This window comes from Akebia trifoliata, chromosome 5, assembly GCF_017979445.1.
Source record: "Akebia trifoliata isolate Shusen 1 chromosome 5, ASM1797944v1, whole genome shotgun sequence".
NCBI lineage: Eukaryota > Viridiplantae > Streptophyta > Magnoliopsida > Ranunculales > Lardizabalaceae > Akebia > Akebia trifoliata.
In genome coordinates this window covers 31,335,437-31,354,680 of record NC_141379.1, presented here as the reverse complement: position 1 = coordinate 31,354,680, position 19,244 = coordinate 31,335,437, and the positions used below count along the sequence as shown (strand labels likewise).

At 38.5% G+C, this 19,244-nt stretch overlaps 2 protein-coding genes across 2 annotated transcripts; both read left to right on the top strand.

The window, feature by feature from the left end:
- Positions 1-493: 493 nt before the first annotated feature.
- On the top strand, positions 494-3,900 carry LOC147402190 (transcription factor bHLH92-like). Its single transcript, XM_086443740.1, has 3 exons — positions 494-888; positions 1,803-2,093; positions 3,139-3,900. The coding sequence occupies exons 1-3, from the start codon at positions 580-582 to the stop codon at positions 3,235-3,237; spliced, it is 699 nt and encodes a 232-aa protein (XP_086299866.1). The 5' UTR covers positions 494-579; the 3' UTR covers positions 3,238-3,900.
- A 12,631-nt stretch (positions 3,901-16,531) lies between these two features.
- On the top strand, positions 16,532-18,109 carry LOC147402189 (uncharacterized). The gene is made up of 3 exons (XM_086444484.1): positions 16,532-17,523; positions 17,653-17,903; positions 18,009-18,109. The coding sequence occupies exons 1-3, from the start codon at positions 16,532-16,534 to the stop codon at positions 18,107-18,109; spliced, it is 1,344 nt and encodes a 447-aa protein (XP_086300610.1).
- Positions 18,110-19,244: the final 1,135 nt, after the last annotated feature.

Genomic DNA, 19,244 nt, shown 5'->3' with positions numbered 1-19,244 from the left:
ACCATGTGTTAAATTTTATATTTAAGTTTTTTAGAACTAATCTCACACCATTAGGTTCTGATGATTTTAAGATTTAATAGATCTCTATTTGAATTAGTTTAGTTGGTAAAGTCTATGAATAGGTGATTCCTCTCAAAACATCGAGTTACTGATCCCATTAAAAAAAAAAAAGGCTTACCAATAAAATAAAAAAAATTGGAGAATCTCGATGAAAACCAATCCATTCATCAGACTAGGATCTCAAACAACTCTTATTTCGAGGAGGGACGATCTTATTGGTGTCGGATGCTTCTTTTGTCCACTGCATTTGGACACTAACATCATCCAAATTTGAAAGGGTGCGTCACGTGCGTCTACAATGCGAGCGAGTAAGGAGAAAATTCAAGGAAACCAAACAATTGACCACGTTTAAATTGTGGGATCTTGACTTGCTCTTGAAGTCTAAATATTCAGACTAATCCTCCTATATAAAGTTCTACAACGAACAGTTGAAATTAATCAATTATAGCCGTTGAAACCGAAATTTGAAATTCCCGGGAAAACAAAAACAAATAAGATCACAAGAACCAAAATTAAACCATGGCGGATCAATTCTTGTTAGAGGAGATGCTCTTGCTTGAGACACATCCCACGAATCAAAGCGCCTTTGTTCGATACCCAGGACCTACCGAAGGGTTCGGATTGGGGAATTCGATTGTAGTATCTAACCATCGGAACATGAACAAAAGAATGATCAAGTTCTTGACAGAGAATCGAAGTATGAATTATGATTATAGAGAGTTTGAGAGGAATCGAAGTTACCGACACATGATCAGTGAACGATTAAGACGTGAGAAGGAGAAACAGGGTTATGCAGCTCTGCACTCATTGCTGCCACCTCGAACCAAGGTGAACATCTATGACTTGTAGCCCAATTTTTGAGAATTAGGTTTGTTTGTTTTGGGGAGTATTTTTATTCTTTTTTTGGTTCAAAATTTGCACTGAAAAGCTTAAAATTGGGATGATTTTGAATCCTAATGGTATTAAATTCGACCCCTTTTGTACTCTTCCCTTGCAGGTTGTTAAAAAGATGCATATTTTTCTGAATTGGGTTTTCTGTTTTAGTGAGATTTTTCACAAAATTTGGACTGAAAAATCTCTAATTTGAGATGCCTTCGAATCCTAATGGTACTAAACCTGACTCCTTTGGTACTCTTCCCTTGCAGATTGGTAAAATATATAAGTGGGTTTGTTTGTTTTAGTGAGAATTTTTCCCAAATTATGAACCAAAGATCACTAAACTGGGGTGCTTTTGAATCCTAATGGTATGACATGGGACTCCTTTCGTACTCTTCCCTTGCAGATTGGTAAAACATACACTTTTCAGAACTGGATTTGTTTGTTTTACCAAGAATTTTGAGATTTTTTGCAAATTTTGCACCGAAAATCTCTAAATTGAGATGATTTTGAATCCTAATGGTAATAATACCCTGACCTCTCTCTACTCTGATATTGCAGATTGTTGAAAGAATCGTTTTTTTCAGAATTGGGTTTGTTTTACTGAGAATTATTTCTAGACTTTTTTGCAAATTTTGCATCAAAAATCTTTAAATTGAGATGCTTTTGAATCCTAATGGTACTAAATCTGATTCCTTATTCGACACTTGTAGATTGATATATATATATATTCATTTTTCAGAATTGGGTTCGATTGTTTTAGTGAGATTTTTTTGCAAAATTTGCATCGAAAAAATCTCTAAATTGAGGTTCTTTTGATTCCAAATGGTACTAAATCTGACCCCATTTGCACTCTTCCCTCTCAGATTGATAAAAACTCGATTGTTCACACTGCAACTTCGCATTTGCAAACACTTATAGGACTAAAAGAAGAGTTGAGGAAGCGAAATTGTGAGCTTGAGGAGAATTTACAGGTTAATGAAAGGGATAACGCAGAGGTAGCTAAAATTAAATTGCGAGTGAAAAGTCCGTCTTCTTCGATCGATTCTATGATTGGAGTTCTTTGTTGCTTGAAGAGTATGGGTTTGAAAGCGAAAACAATCCAATCAGAATTTTCTATGGAAGAATTTTCAGCAGTAATTGAGATTGAAACAAAGGTGAATATGCAATTTTATTTTTATTTTTATTTTTTAGTTTTCAATCTTCATTGTGCTTTACTTTAATTGGTATCTAAACTTTATTTAATCCACTTTTTAGATGCAAATTTTTATTATTATTAAAATATATCACACTGCAGAGAAGCTTTCTTCATTGGCCCTCCAGGAGAATTTTTTTGCTACTCATTTATAGCCTATGGATTAGTATAAATTCAAGTGTTATTGTTTTATGGAAAAAATAAAATTCCTGCTTCATATAAAACTTTTGGAGGATAGTTAGGTTAAAGTTCTTTTTTTCACATTATGTAATTTTTTGAAAAATATTTTTTACATGAAATAGAATAGAACATTTGATGTAAAAAAATATTTTTGAAAAACTATATGAAGTAATTCAGACAGACACTAATTGGAAAATGGGTCTTTTTTTTCTTATGTTAATCGAGTCGTGTTGGGGTGACACAATGATGTGGTGGCGCACACATAACCGTAGATGCTTTTCTGCGAGATACGAGTAAAAAGCATTTACGATTATGTGCTCGTCACCACATCATTTGTGTCTCCGTTTGTGTCATTCCAGCATTTTCCATGTTAATTTAAGTGGTTAGGAAAATGTGTCTTCTAAAGTGATAGGATAGTTCAGATTCCGAAGGATTAGCAATATTTTGTTGCCACATGGAGGGACCATATGATTAATAAAATAATTTTTTTGTCCTGATCATGGTTTTAAAACTCATTATGATGTCTCAAGTGTCGCTACATCGAATCCATCTTTAAATTGATTAAATATTTATTTATTTAAATTTTTTTTGAAATTAACTCGAAATAACACTAGAAGTAGCATTTGAGTGTGCAAAAAATCCTAGATGCTTGTTCTCGAGATACAAGTATCACACACTCGAGTGTCATCCAGTGCTAACTCTAGAACTATTTCAAGTCATTGTAGCATGGCTCATTTAATTATTCTTCAATTATATAATTTTAAAATTATTATAATAATAATAATTAATTATTCTTAATCTTTTATTGTTTATTATTATTATCGAAGACCGAGGCTTGGATTATAGAAGGGGCCGTACAGAATGCTTTAGTGGAAGTTGAGAAGAAGCATGCATCTGATTTTTCTCATCTAGAGTGGAGTTGTTGAGAATCCAACTGTAATCGTTTTATTGATAATGTGACACCTGGCAACACAGCTTAGGTTGGCGCCAAATTTGACCGTTGGTAGTCTAGTGAGGGGTGGTGAAAGGATGTAACCAAGGAGATAAGATAGGGTTGTATTTATCAATTTTCTTTCGAAGTTACAGTAAAATTGACATCGTTTCACACAGTAATCACTCCATTGAGAACGTAACACCTGGTTGGCGCCTAATTTGACCGTTGGTAGTTTCTTGAGTGGTTGAGATGGATGTAACGAGGAAGATAGGGTTGTAATTATCTATTTTCTTTCGAGAGTCGTGTTGGAGTCACATGAAAATTGACATCGTTTCACACATTAATGTGTACAGAACTATAGATACTTTTCTCTCGTATCTCGATGAAAAGCGTCTATGATTCTTTCCACATCCACGAGATCAATATTAATGTTACTTCAGCATTTTTTCCTCTCCCACGTGGCATACTCAATCGATTCCCCCTGACATGTGGTGGGTTATTTTATCGGGAAACACAACTGCACAGATTATAGGGATGCGCGGTTTATTATCCCGAGGCATAACGGGTACACCCCCCACGTGGGGGTGTCATATTATCACCACTCATTGTTTGTTGGTTTTGTTACGTTTGATTTACACGGTTTGGAATTTTTGCACGTGATGTTATATGAAAATATCTAATGATTAATATTTGTGGTCTAAATTAAGATGTCTAGCACGCCAAAGCCAAAAAAACGCGCTTAAAACCTTATTTGCATATTTTATCAAATTTTAAATTAGAATATAATAATTGTTGATTGTTCTTGTTCGTATAATAGTAGATTAGGAGTTTAATATTAGGGGCCAGGGACCATGGACCATGTTTTAAAATTGACTCGTGCCACTGGTCCAAACTGGTTTGGTGTGCATTTGGACTCACGAATCAAGATTAAAATATTACATTATTAAATATATACAAAGTTTACAAATTGAAAAAAAATCTAATAAAATAAGCATAAACATTTCTTGGAGGAAACAAGTATTAAGTTTCATTTGAACATGTCTCTTTCTTGATTAGGTTGAGTAATTAAACCAACCAATTCAATTGGATGGGTCATCTAAGGTCGTAGTCAAGATTTTACTGTAGTGAGGGAAAAGTATAATTAATGGTGCAGTTGAAGAACTTGAAAATGAATAATTTGGAAGAGAAATTAAAGGTTTTTGTTTAGAAGTTGAAAAAAATGATATTTAGATCTTTCTAATTAGTCTATGAGAGGAGGTTAGTGAGGAGACAATGTCATCTTAAAAAATTAAATGGCCTGGCAAAAATTGGAGGAAGGTGAGGGGGTGGGGGAAAATTGAGAGGGAGTGAAGGCAAATAAGATATGTTGTTAGTTGAAAATAGAAGGTTATCTCAAAGTTCTGCGAGAGCAATTGCCCCCACAGGCTCCTTACTAGCTCCGCCCTTGAGGTCATTTGATTTCTAAGAACTTGATTTTTAGCAATCGACTCAACATAGGAAGGTTTGCACGTCTAGTGTTGGCAATAGGTCAAGTGTGGATTGGGTAAGGCTTCTATTGTCTCCATATCCAAATTAAAACACACACACACTCATACCTGCACTTTAGGGTAATATCAAAATTCAAAATTTTGCCCAAGTTTTAGGTGGATAACCACACCCGATTTCTTAACCGACGCTTGAGGTACCCAAATTTTTACCCTCTCGTCCAAATTTTTTTTTTACTCTAATAACAAAAATTATATAATAAAACACTAATTATTTATATATAGAATATAGAATTATACTTTAGTTGTTGGATAAATGAGTAATCTGGTAGGATATGACGTATATTCATAGTCGACCCTACAAAACTTTTGGGTAAATAGGTATAAAGTAATACTATCTTAATTTTTAATCGGGTAACAAAATCTTGCCCATATCCGATTTGTTCAAGTCAGATGAGTCGAGTAGACGGTTATCATTGACCCATTGCCAGCCCTAACAATACATATTAAAAGGACAAATCAAGTAATATTCATCTTGAACTTAAATCTACCATGTGGAGAGTAGGACTTTTCTAACCTCAAACAACGTTTGATCTATCCATCAACCTACGTTTGAGAGGTCTATAGATGGAAATGAGTGCATTTACATGGGGTTCACAAGATGTACCTCCCATATTGGTCCTTCACTTGGTCGATAGAGTTTTCCACCAGTGATAGATACCATTGGCTTTTATGATAGTGAAGCTCACTTTGATACAAAATTTGATGATCTTGAACCCCTTCAAATTTCTCAAAGGAAAATTATGAACGAATCAAGTATCTTAATCCAAGTACATTAGTATCGACTCCTATTACTTTAAATCACAATCTTTTCTTGGTTTTTTTATCACTCTTTTAGAATCTGCAACTTGCATTTTTTATGATGGTGAAACTCGCTCTTTTAGCAATTAGTGTTTGCCTAATTTAACAATCTGGATACATGACAATTATAAGGGATTTTGTGATTTTTGCAAATAGATTAGAATATGCAAAAATAATAAAACCAACAACAATTTATGTGGGCATGAGTGGGGAAGAAGAAGAAGAAAATGAGTGCATTATTTTTTCTATTATTTTTGAAGTGTAATCATCTAATGGAGCCCAAAGGGGATTTTTTAAGTGATGGGGTGCAATTGGTAATCATTGGCATGCAACTAGTCGACGTTGACTTACGATTAAGCTCTTCAAGCCCATTTGGAAACGTGTATATATATATATTACTTTTAAAAGTTAAAAAGCTTGTTTGAATTCATTTTATAAAATTACTTTTGTTTTTTTTAATCTTGATTTTTTTGAAAAACAAAAAAAAAATTACTTTCTCTCAAAGTTACTTTCTACTTTCTATCCAAAGAGACTATAATTCATTAAATCGTTAGAGCCAGCGAACACATACCCAACTGCTTCTTGGGTTCAATGTTCAATTTGATATCTTACAACATTAGGTTCAAAAAGTTTTGTAGATGCATAACGCAAAACTTTGCAATCTCTGGATAAAAGTGTAAGATCTTTTGCAGTGATTTACAAAGTTTTAATCAATTTCTTAAGGCAAAACTTTGTCGCTGACAAAAGTTAGTCTAAGGAAACCAAGCACTAGATGCCCACAAATTTTTACCATTTTGAAATTGAATCGAAAAGTAAGCATTTTCATAGACCTAAGAACAATAACCCATTTACGGATTAATGCGGTATAATTAAATAATATATTAATAATTATTTTTCTATATGGGACTAGGCAAAGTCATTGAAGTAGACAGGTGCAAATATTACAAACCTAAACCACAAATTAACACTAAATTAGGGGGAAAGTACGTGTGAGTTACTTAATCACATAGAAATAACTAAACTATATGATCGTGGACCTTTGTTAACACACACACACACACATACATATGATGGCGTTCGAAGGCCCTAAAGAGAGCCAAACATTTTTATAATGTATGGATTAGAGGTTTTGGAATGGGCTGATTTTTTGTGAGGTGATCTCTATGATGAGGAGACCATCCTCATAAAAAAACAGCCCATTTCGAAACTAACCCCATCAAAAGTTGTTTATAAAAATTAGACAGTCCATGATTTTTCAACTTGTAAACTAGAGTTAGAAGTTTCGGAATGAGTTGATTTTTGGTGAGGATGATTTCTTCACCATATAGATCATTCTCACAAAAAATTAGCCTATTCTGAAACTTCTAACCCCTATTTTGAAAAATGTTTTACACAATGTTTGGCTTTCTTTAAGGTCTCTGAACACTTCCCATATATATGTGCACTCAAAAGTCATATATAATCAAAATATTTCTTATTGATTATACCAGGTTTTTAAAACAAGTCATTCTTTTATTTGATTTTGTATTATAAAAATAATAATGTTTTTGTTTTGAAACATGGTATTCCTGTTTGTAGACGACCATGACTTGGTCCATCAGGTAGTCCATAAGACAGGCCCAACTGGGGTTTCCCAGTTATATCCGACAAAACTAATCCATGACCACATGCACCAACCCACACAACACGTGTGACATTTTAATCAAGAAATGGTCATCAGTTTCAAACTCACAACCTATAGGAGCAAACTCTATTTGTTGGTCTTACCGCTGAGGCACACCCCTGATGGGTTAAAAAATAATATTATCTATTAGTGATTTTAGTGGGAGAATCAATAAAAAGTGGGGAGAGTTGACACCACTTTGAATGAGTGTCAAAAACAATAAGCCCCGTGTTTTAGAATTCGATGAGTCAAATCGATTGAATTTTAATTCGTTGATTCAGTTTTAAACCTCATTTGAACCCATTCATTGGGTTGACTAGGAAACTAGTCAAGTCGGATTGAAATCTCAATAGGTTATGTGTTATGTTTATATTCTTTATAGAAAACAAAAAATCAATATAATCCAACATATTAAAAATATAATGGTAATACTTAACAAATTTATTGTAGATATTTATATAATTTACCTTCGTCAACTAATAGGTCCTTGAGTTGATTCAATTTGATAGACATATGAAAAGGGTTATGAAGCCTCCAATAATACTCGCAAGATCGGCATTATTTCAAAAAACAACATGACTCTATATTTTATATGGAACATGTGCATGATTACAACATGAGTGATGCTCAGTCATAACGTCCATAGACTTGTGCATAAGAGGAGTTACGACGCCATAATACATGATCGTCAGCTCAACATCCAAGATCACCCAATCCGTTTTGTGATTAAGAGAGGGGATTTGAACTCAAGGCCTTCGTTTCTTGAGACATGATCTTGGCCATCTTATCAACACTTGGGGGTTGATGCAAGAACTATTATTATTCTTACAAAACTATGATTTGAATTCGATCCACACTAGAAGCACACAAAAACTTGTTTTAACCCATATTTAAACAAGCACTCCCTTGATGAAGAGGCTAATTATCCACGAGGTCTTGGATGTTAGTATTCTCCTTTATAAATAAATAGAGCTTTTATTACTACACCAATTTTTGCTAATACTACATCAAGATGTATCTAATTCTTTGGTGATTTACATATGAATTGGGGTGGTATTAGCAAAAGTTGGTGTGACAATTGAATTTATTTAAATAAAATATACTTAAGGATCGGTTAAAGTCGCCTGGTGGGTTTTCGATTTGACTCAATTCGATGGACATCTGAGTCGAGTCAAATTGAGTTTTCGAGTTGCTTCTATCCTAACTAGTGAGAGAGAAGAAACAGAAAGGTTTCTTTTTAAGTCAAACCGTTTTCTAACCAGTGGGACCCACAATGGGACACACATCAAATTTCCCAAACTTTTACACATGTCACAATATCATTCATATATGGGAAATGTTCAGCAACAAACATTTTGACAAACATTTTGGCAAAACATTTTTCAAAATATGGGTTAGAGGTTTTGGAATGGGCTGATTTTTGGTGAGGATGATCTCTACGGTGAGGAGATCATCATCACCAAAAATCAGCCCATTCCAAAATCTCTTACCCATCAAAAATGGCTTACAAAAAATGGACGGTCCACGATTTCTCAACTTGTAAACATGGGGTTAGAAGTTTTGGAATGGGCTGATTTTTGATGAGGATGATCTCCTCACCATAGAGATCATGCTCATCAAAAATCAGCCCATTCCAAAACCTCTAACCCATGTTTTGAAAAATGTTTTGCCAAAATGTTTGCCAAAATGTTTGTTGCTGAAAGGGACCCTTCATATATATATATGTTGCAACGGCTACTTTGGATTCCCCTCACAATCGTCTGACAGTTTGACTAAGAGTATTTAAAAAGAGATTTACTATTGTCACACTAACTTTTACTAACGCCACACCAATTGTATGCAAGATCTCCATAGGAATTGATGTGGCATTAGTAAGAGTTGGTATGACAATAGCAACTCTCTTAAAAAAAAAAAAAAAATGAAAGTGGTCTTTGGTGGGTCCTAGCCTTGGACCTGCAACAGAGATGGCCGTCTCAGTTCTCACCCTCTTTTCTCTTCTCTCTCTGCAATTGTTTACGATTTTGATTAATATTACATTTGTAGGCACCAAAATTTTGAAAAAGGGCTTTACAAATTTTATAAATAAAAATCCCTAATTTTATTAATGGGCTTCAAATCCAAATTGAGTCCATTAAATGGGAACGTGCCCCCCTACAAGTTTGGGTTTTGGGCTTTCGCAGATAAAGCTCATGATCCTATAAATTCAAGTGATCCACATTAAATATTGGGCCTAATACCCAAATAAATAAATTTGGCCCAATAATAATCCATAAAATCCATAAAATTGGATTTGGACAAATTTAGCCTTTTAAACAAATCAATTAAGCTTTCTTAAGTTGGGGGTATAATTGGAAAGCTAAATTACCTTTAAATCTATAAATACAAGAGCCTCTCTTATTGAGAGGGGATCTGGATCACTTTCTCTGAGAAGACAGAAGCTCTCCCTCTAGAAGAAGAAAAAGCTCTCAAGCCCTCCTTCAGAGACAAAAGCAAGGTTCTTCAGAGATCCGGACTCCGACTAAAGAGAAGATCAAGCATAAAACCCTTCTCCGGAATCCAAGCAACCTTCTCAGCCGATAAAGCGCGAAGCCCGGAGAGAAGAAGATCTACAGAAGCCTCTACAGAAGATCAAGCACAAAGCAAAGCCACCGTTCAAGCAACCTTCTCAGCCGATAAAGCGCGAAGCACGGAGAGAAGAAAAGCTACATACGTCATCACTATTTTGTACTTGACTGTTAATCAGAGGAAACACTGAGATCTGTATCCACTTTTCATCAAAAATCAATAAAATCATTTGTGATTATTTTTCACGGATCCCGAGGTAGATCCGTAGAAATTTATTGTCGACAAATTTCTGGCACGCCCGGTGGGACCATCTCAACCTCTCATCTTTCAGTCAACTGCAAGAACATCACCTAAAGCATCAATGGCATCTCGCAACGTCAACGCTATCGCATCTGCCATTACTGAGAAAGGTAAGAAAACCCTTTCTTCTAATCTTGAATCTGATCAAGTTACTAGTCGCGATCATCATGTGACACGAACAAAGACAAAGACTGGTGGAATCAAGCTAATGGAGCCTCTCCAGCATCACTCCAAGAAACGTGTCACAAAAACGGCACTTACCACAAAAGAATCGTGGGCGGACGTGGTAGAAGACGACTCGTCAGATTCTGGATCTGATTCGAAGTCAAGCGAGGGATCGTCTAGATCTTTATCGATTACTTCTCCGTCACAAACTCACACATCCATCAGAGCAGTGATGACAGCTGGAGCGTTAACAAGAGGAACAAGTTGCCCAAATGGCAGACACCATCAACAAATTAACAAAAGCAATGGAAGACAAAGACATTCAAATTGCAACTCTCGCCAGCCGTTTGGAGAGCATAAAGACAAGGAGAATGAATCGAGTGCTGGACCTTCGCATCCTCCAGGATTCACCCCCGAAGCATACATGCTCCGCACGAAGAGGAACAACGAGCAGACTATTCTGGTTCACGAAAAGCTACTCGAGATCCACCACAAGGATCTGTTGCCTCGCTTTCCGTTCAACAACTGCAAGCAATGATTACGACACCATTCGTGCTCAGTAGGGGGGCATGCCACAGTCCTCATTGGTTTACTCCAAACCTTACACTCAACAATCGAACAAATGCGTCTTCCAGCGGGATATCAACCACAAAATTCCAACAGTTCGAAGGAAAAGGCAATCCAAAGCAACATATTGCCCACTTCATCGAAACTTGCAACAACGCCGGTACATTCGGAGACTTCATGGTGAAACAATTGTTCGCTCCTCCGCGCAATGCGTTTGATTGGTACACTGACTTGGAACCCAACTCAATAGACAGTTGGGATCAACTTGAAAAGAGTGTTTTCGGTCCGCTTCTACAGCATAGAAGAACAAGTAAGTATGGTGCGGCTTGCGCCGTCAAACAAAGGAAGGATGAACCAGTCATTGAGTACTAGACCGATGGAGAGAATCTTTCCCTCAAGTATGGATCGACTCTCCCAATCTTCTGCGATCGAGATGTGTGTTCAAGGGATGCACTGGCAACTCCTTTACATCTAAAAAGGAATCAAGCCACATACTTTCGAAGAGCAGCTACTCGAGCCACGACATGGAGCAGCAGCAAGTGCAAGTTACCCGACAAGCAGACGAACAGAAGCAGACAAGAGACGCAAAAGAGAGTCAGTGCAGGAGAACCAAGTAAACTCAGAAAGACTCCAAGGAGAAGAGTCCCTTCAGTACAAAGTTAAGTAACCACGTGTCAGTACAGCCACAGTCAGTTTAGAACTCAGTATAATCAAGTTTGTAAAACCACAAAATTCAGTTAGGACAAAATCAAAGTTAGCGAAACGCAATAACCAGTAATGTGTTAACTTCAAAGAGTTAAAGTTAACTGTCCAAATTAAGAGTCTGTCCACTTCATTCTACAGATCTGTCAGAGTATTCATCAGAGAGAACGTAAGCAGAGTTCGGTACCGTACAGTTCATAGTAAGCGAGTAACTCAACGAGTAGGAAAATCTTTCCTACACTTCCAATCTTCGAGGTCAAGGGCGAAACTCCTTTACATCGAAGACCCTCAGATCGAGCCACGACAGGAGCAGAGTATAGCTGTGCATCAGACTCCACGACCAAGCGAGCCTCGAAGGCAAGAAAAGAAGGATGGCAAGTCCTTCAAAACCAAGAAGTCTTGTCTACCACTACCAGCAAACCTGTTAAGATCACAGGTAAAAGAAGAGAAGATCAGCCACGAGCTGATTCAACACAAGAAAAAGGAAAAGCTTGGAAACTCTCAAAGAGCTTGAGGCAAAAGAGTACCCTTTTCCTGATGCTGATGTCTTGGGCATGTTCGAAGAGCTACTGAAGTTAAAGCTCATCGAACTTCCAATATCCAAACGACCTGAAGAAGTAGGTCGCAACAATGATCCGAGGTATTGTCGTTATCATAGGGTGATTAGTCACCCAATTGAAAAATGTTTCGTCTTCAAGGAGAAAATCATGGATTTGGCACGTCAAGGGAAAATTGAACTTGACTGTGCCGAAAATGTTGCTACTTCCAACATGACCTCTGTCACTTTTGGATCTTTTGATCCAATACTCTTGACAAGTCAGTATGCTACGCAGATTCCATCTCCTCAAATCACCAAAATTTTACTTCAACCATCACAACTCATATCCGTACATTCCGATGTTGAAAAGGCCCATCCCACGCTGGGGGCAAGGCCATATCAAAGAAAAATCATCACATTTCCTACCTCACTTCAACAAGGACCACAATCTCATTCGGCTTCAAATTCAAAGTCGAGTATCTCACAGTCTACTTCAGTCGACGACGAAGGGTGGACGGTTGTCACTTGTCGAAAAAGACGTCCTACATACATGCCAACTCTTTCTGCTCCAAAGCCAAAGAGAAATAGAAGAAAGTCAAAACCAAGTACAGGGTCAAAGAAACGAAAGAAAGCAACAAAGAAGAAGGCTTTCCGAGTTCCACCTGCAGATCCCGAAGACATCCTTCAGCAACCTCCTCGTGTGCCAGTCACACTTCTAGAATTCTTACCCAAGAAGCTTTTAAAGGAAGTCTGCACGGTTTCATGTCATCAAGTAGAAGCAGAAGTGCTAGAAGATGATGTCGGTAATAGGTCCGAAGAACATCCTACTGCTTCCAGTAATGGAGATCAAAGACTTGAGAAAGACAATAGCACTTCGGAAATAGAAGATTCGCAAGTCGACTTGGATTTGTCCAGTGAATTCCAAAAAGTTCAGCTTACTTCAAAGCAAAGCTCGACCAATTCAAAACAGGAAGTTCAACCTGACGTAAATCCACAACAAGACAGTATGTGTATGGCCACAATCACCTTTACTGACGAGGATCTCCAATTAGGGTCTCGACCTCATAATAGGCCTCTTTATGTTACAGGTTATGTGAGGGAAACTAAAATTCAAAGAATCCTCCTGGATTGTGGTTCTGCGGTCAACATCATGCCAATTCGTACTATGAAACAGGTTGGCATCTCATCGGATCAACTTGCTCGCAGTAAGTTGATGATTCAGGGCTTCAACTTGGGAGGTCAAAGAGCGATTGGCATGATAAGAGTCAAGCTCTCTATTGCAGATTTGGAGTCAACAGCGCTTTTCCACGTGATTGATTGTAAAACTTCATATCACTTACTTCTCGGTCGACCATGGTTACATGAAACTGGAGTAGTAGTACCATCCACATTACATCAATGCTTCAAGTATTACCAAGATGGTGTGCAGAAACGTGTAATAGCCGAAGATCAACCGTTTGACAAAGGCAGAAACGTATTTTGCAGATGCAAAATTCTATTTTGAAGGGGATGTCATTCAAGAAGCATTTCCAGTTTCGGTACCTCCTTCGAGTAAGCAAAAACCTGACAAAGGAAAGTATGCTATGAATGACGCCGATAAGATTTCTCCCGGTCCTCCGCTTCAAAAAGAACGAAGTAAGAAGCAAGAACCAGAAACTCGACAGATGAAAGTGGGCCAATCAATGGTGGACGCGTCATCCACAGTTGTATCGCCAACCCCAATGCTTCGTTACGTGCCACAATCGAGACGAAAGCCGGGACAATCACCTTTCGAAGAGATTTCTTCAAAGACTAAACTTCCTGTCTCTAAAATCGAATTGGAGACGTTGAAAGAAGAGTTGACATTCCCGGTTACACCTCTCCAAAAATCTTACATAGTAAGGACACCCGTGGAAAACGTTGTCCCAACTACATCAATTGTGAAGAACCATAAAGACAACCTCGCAAAAGTAGAGTCCAAAAGTTGGTTCGGTCCTAAAACTTCAAAGTTATTCGAAATTGCTGGTTACGGAAAAGGTGAACCCGTACGATTGGGTGAACTACTACCAACTGATCAAATTCATGGTTTAACTTCAACACAAGTCAAACTCGTTCGAGCTGGAGAAAAAGGTTTCATTCACACGAGCGGGGCTAGGGTATACGTCAGAAGCTCCAATCAAAATTTCTAAGATGAAGACGGCTGCTTCGCAACATACTACAGTAGAAATCATTGATGAGTCTGAAGAAACACCAGTTCCACGAACATCGGTCTTTGATCGAATTGGTGGCCACATCTCGACCACGTCGGTATTTGACCGATTAGGTGCTTTAGATGATCATCATGATGTACAGATTCATAAACCTCGTGCGTCTGCTATATCTAGACTTGGTCAGAATGTTGGGGTAAAAATACGAAAAGAATCGCGACGTCGACCTAAGCCAATGAATAAACATGTGGAGCATAAAGATAGTAGTGGCTTGCATAGCACTATTCCATCTCGCATGAAACGACAAACGACTTTAGAAGTCTCGATATCAGATGCATTGGTTGTGAAACGACGCACCATCATCCTCACAAACCAAACGAGCAACAGCAGAACTTCAACTGTTGAAACAGACAATTCTGAAGATGTCGTTTCGGTAAATCATATTACCATCGAGGAATTCCCTGAAGAAGATTCTACGTCGTCTCAGATGAAGAACTCGAAAATGCTCCACCTGTCTTTGAAGAAGGCGGGCAAGCCACTGTAGATGACTTAAAAGAAATAAATCTAGGGACAATTGAAGAGCCGAGACCTACGTTCGTTAGCACTCTTCTAAACCAGCATGAAGAAGCCGAGTACCTCAAGTTGCTACAAGAGTACCGAGATGTATTTGCTTGGACTTACAAAGAAATGCCAGGACTTGACCGACCCGAAGATCGCTGTTCATCAGCTCTCAGTTAAACACGGAGTTCGCCCAATAAAACAGGCACAACGTCGTTTTCGACCAGAGTTGATACCACAGATTGAGACAGAGGTCAACAAGTTGATAGAAGCTAGCTTCATCCGAGAAGTAAAGTATCCAACCTGGATTTCTAACATAGTTCCGGTAAGAAAGAAGAATGGGCAAATTCGAGTATGTGTCGATTTTCGCGACTTGAATAATGCATGTCCAAAAGACGATTTTCCGCTCCCAATCATAGAGCTTATGGTTGATGCAACCACAGGACATGAAGCTTTATCTTTCATGGATGGATCTTCTGGCTACAATCAAATTCGAATGTTGCCAAAAGACGAAGAGCTTACAGCCTTTCGTACCCCAAAAGGTATATATTGTTACAAAGTTATGCCTTTTGGACTTAAGAATGCTGGTGCCACTTACCAGCGAGCTATGCAGAAAATCTTTGATGACATGCTACATGACAAGGTGGAATGTTACGTTGATGACCTAGTAGTAAAGTCCAGGAAAAGAGAAGATCATTTACAACATCTACGTGATACCTTCGACAGATTACGACGGTACCAGCTCAAGATGAATCCATTAAAATGTGCTTTTGGAGTTACCTCGGGCAAATTTTTGGGATTCGTGGTTCGGCATCGTGGTATTGAAATCGACCGAAATAAAATTGAAGCCATTCAAAAAATGCCAGCACCAAAAAACATTCATGAACTCAAAAGTTTACAAGGTCGACTTGCCTACATTCGTAGGTTTCATCTCAAACTTAGCTGGGCGTTGTCATCCCTTCAGTCGATTGATGAAGAAAGATACATCATTTGAATGGGATGAAGCTTGTGAGAATGCTCTGAAAAGCATCAAGGAGTATCTTCTCAAGCCTCCTGTTCTTTCTGCACCAATTCCTGAAAAGCCATTGATTCTCTATATTAGTGCACAAGAAATGTCACTAGGAGCATTGTTGGCTCAAGAAAATGATGAAGGAAAAGAAGGTGCACTCTACTACTTGAGTCGAACTCTTGTTGGAGCAGAAGTAAACTATTCACCCATCGAGAAAACATGTTTAGCGCTCATCTTTGCCACAAAGAAACTCCGGCACTACATGTTGTCGCACACAATCCGACTCACTGCGCGAGCTGATCCACTCAAGTACATCATGACAAGGCCAGTCTTGTCGGGAAGACTAGCTAAATGGGCCCTTCTCTTATCAGAATTTGAAATTATTTACATCCCTCAAAAGGCTGTAAAAGGGCAGGCGTTAGCCGATTTTCTTGCTGATCATCCTATTCCGGCTGAATGGGAATTGTCTCACGACTTGCCCGACGAAGAAGTATTCTCTATTGATGTGCTTCCAGCTTGGAGAATGTTCTTTGATGGCGCAGCTAGAAGAGATGGAGCGGGGGCAGGTGTAATTTTTATCACCCCACAAAATGAAGTATTGCCATTCTCGTTTGCCTTGACAAAACTATGTTCAAACAATGTTGCAGAATACCAATCTCTGATCATTGGTTTAGAACTCGGGCTAGAGATGAAGTTACACCAACTCTACGTATATGGGGACTCACAACTCGTCATTAACCAACTCTCGACAGAGTATGACGTTCGAAAGCATGAGTTAGTGCCTTATCACTGCTATGCTGTACAACTGGTAAGACAATTCGAAGACGTCATCATTAGGCACATACCAAGAGCCGAAAACAAGCAGGCTGACGCTTTAGCTAGTCTTGCTGCAAGTTTGGCTATGCCAGAAGGAAAGACAATGAGTATCCCTATCTGCCATAGGTGGGTACTACCTCCTTTGATAGAAGAAAATTGCGAGTCGCATGAAGCAAACGTTGTTGAAATAGCTAAAGTCAAAGATTGGAGACAGCCACTTATCGACTATCTACAGCATGGGAAGCTACCAGACGACCTAAAGCACAAAATCGAAATACGTCGTAGGGCACCTCGATTTTTATATTTCAATGATAAGTTATATCGTCGCTCTTTCGACGATATCTTAATGAGATGTCTCGGAGATGATGAAATTCGAGATGCTTTAGAAGAAGCATACTCTGGAGTGTGCGGTTCACATCAGTCAGAACCAAAACTCCATCACAGTCTGAAGATGATGGGATTTTACTGGCCTACTATGGTGAAAGATTCTCTAAACCATGCAAAGAGGTGTAAAGCTTGTCAATTTCATGGAGATTACATTCGTCAACCACCAGAGCCATTGCATCCTATAATCGCATCTTGGCCCTTTGACGGGTGGGGACTTGATGTCGTTGGACCACTCCCAAAATCTTCGAGGCAATATCTCTATATCCTCGCCGCAACAGATTACTTTTCTAAGTGGGCGGAAGCAGTTCCCCTTCGAGAGGTCAAGAAAGAAACGGTTGTCGACTTCATCAAAAGTAATATCGTCTTCCGTTACGGCATTCCACGATATATCATGACAGATAATGGGAAATCTTTTAGCAATACGCTGATGGATCAATTCTGCCTGAAGTTTAACATTAAGCAGAGATGTTCTACAATGTACAACGCCGCAGCAAATGGACTCGCTGAAGCCTTCAACAAAACTCTCTGCAAGCTTCTTGAGAAGGTTGTCTCAAAATCGAAAAAAGATTGGCATGAACGAATTGGAGAAGCATTATGGGCATACAGAACCTCATACCGCACCTCCACACAGGCCACACCTTACTCATTGGTTTATGGAGTTGAAGCTGTTCTCCCATTGGAACGACAGATACCTTCCTTAAGGATTGCGATTCAAGAAGGTTTGACCTGCGATGAGAATGCTAAGTTACGTCTGGCTGAACTTGAAGCATTGGACGAAAAAAGATTGGAGGCACAACAACGGCTAGAATGTTACCAAGCCCGGCTGTCACGTGCATTCAATAAGAAAGTTCGACCACGTTCTTTTCAAGTTGGCGATTTAGTTCTCGCTGTACAACGACCAATCATCCTCTCACACCGTTCTGGAAAGAAGTTTGATCCAAAATGGGATGGGCCTCATGTAGTGAAAGAAGTATACACTAATGGTGCATATCTTCTTGTAACACCAGAAGGATTACGTCTTGGTCCGATCAACGGGAAATTTCTCAAACGATACTATGCTTGAAAGAATCATGCTCCCCAGCACGAGCCTAAACTGTTCGACAATGCTCCCCAGCACGAGCCTAAACTGTTCGACAATGCTCCCCAGCACGAGCCTAAACTGTTCGACAACGCTCCCCAGCACGAGCCTAAACTGTTTGACAATGCTCCCCAGCACGAGCCTAAACTGTTTGACAACGCTCCCCAGCACGAGCCTAAACTGTTTGACAATGCTCCTCGGCACGAGCCTAAACTGTTTAGCAATGCTCATTATCGTACGAGCTTAAACTACATGATACTCCTGACCCGCATGAGTTAAAACTGTGAACGGTCCAAAAAAAAAGAATTGAGCTCGCTAGATTGAAAACCCGAGAGGGCGGTCTAGGCAAAACTTAGAGCATCCATCTGAACTACGTTATGGTTTGATCCCGTTTTTGGGTACGTAGGCAGCCTGTAAAGTTACTTCAGGTTCAACCACATCAAAAAAAAAAAAAAGATATACTCGTATAAGGAAAAGGGGAAATTTTATTAATTTCAAATGAAGTGAACAATGATATAATTTCCTAAGTCCTATACAGTAAAAAATAAATAAATAAATAAAACTTAATATAAAGAAGTAAGGTTCCAAAACTTCTTCTTCAAAGACTCTCTCTCGGCTTCGCAAGCAGCTATTTCATCATCATCAATGATTGGAGCATTAGATAAGCGAGTACACTCCGCTTCAACAGTAAGTAGAGCCTCCTCCTCTTCCTGAACTTGAGTATTAAGAGATTCTTTAGAAGCAGCGACTTGTGGTAGCATTTCTCTGATTGAGTCAACTCGTTTCTATCTCAACTTCTCGTTTAGTCAGTTCAACTTCTTTATCTTTAACTTCAGTCAGTTGCGTACGTAAACTATCCACTGATTGACGTTTTAGTTGAGCTTCCTGATCTAAGACAGATAGCTGAAGATCCCTATCATCTGCTGACAAAGATGATAAAGCCTTCTCTCGTCTTGAAAGATACGCTTCTACTCCAGTTATAAGTGATTCGAAGAAGTTAGCAAAAGGCATAGGATCAGTTCTGAAAGCATTCTTGAGAGAAGAGATGATGGCCGGCATATGAAGTGATTGCCATTCTCTTAGGTTGGAAAAGCCAATATTGAGCATCAACTCAACCCTA

Coding starts and splice junctions, on each gene's coding strand:
- LOC147402189 (XM_086444484.1), top strand. CDS start 16,532: ATGAAGTTACACCAACTCTACGTATATGGGGACTCACAACTCGTCATT. Junction 17,524..17,652: donor AAGCAGAGATGTTCTACAAT/GTACAACGCCGC, acceptor ATGGGCATACAG/AACCTCATACCGCACCTCCA. Junction 17,904..18,008: donor CAATAAGAAAGTTCGACCAC/GTTCTTTTCAAG, acceptor GGCCTCATGTAG/TGAAAGAAGTATACACTAAT.
- LOC147402190 (XM_086443740.1), top strand. CDS start 580: ATGGCGGATCAATTCTTGTTAGAGGAGATGCTCTTGCTTGAGACACAT. Junction 889..1,802: donor TGCTGCCACCTCGAACCAAG/GTGAACATCTAT, acceptor CTTCCCTCTCAG/ATTGATAAAAACTCGATTGT. Junction 2,094..3,138: donor TAATTGAGATTGAAACAAAG/GTGAATATGCAA, acceptor TTATTATCGAAG/ACCGAGGCTTGGATTATAGA.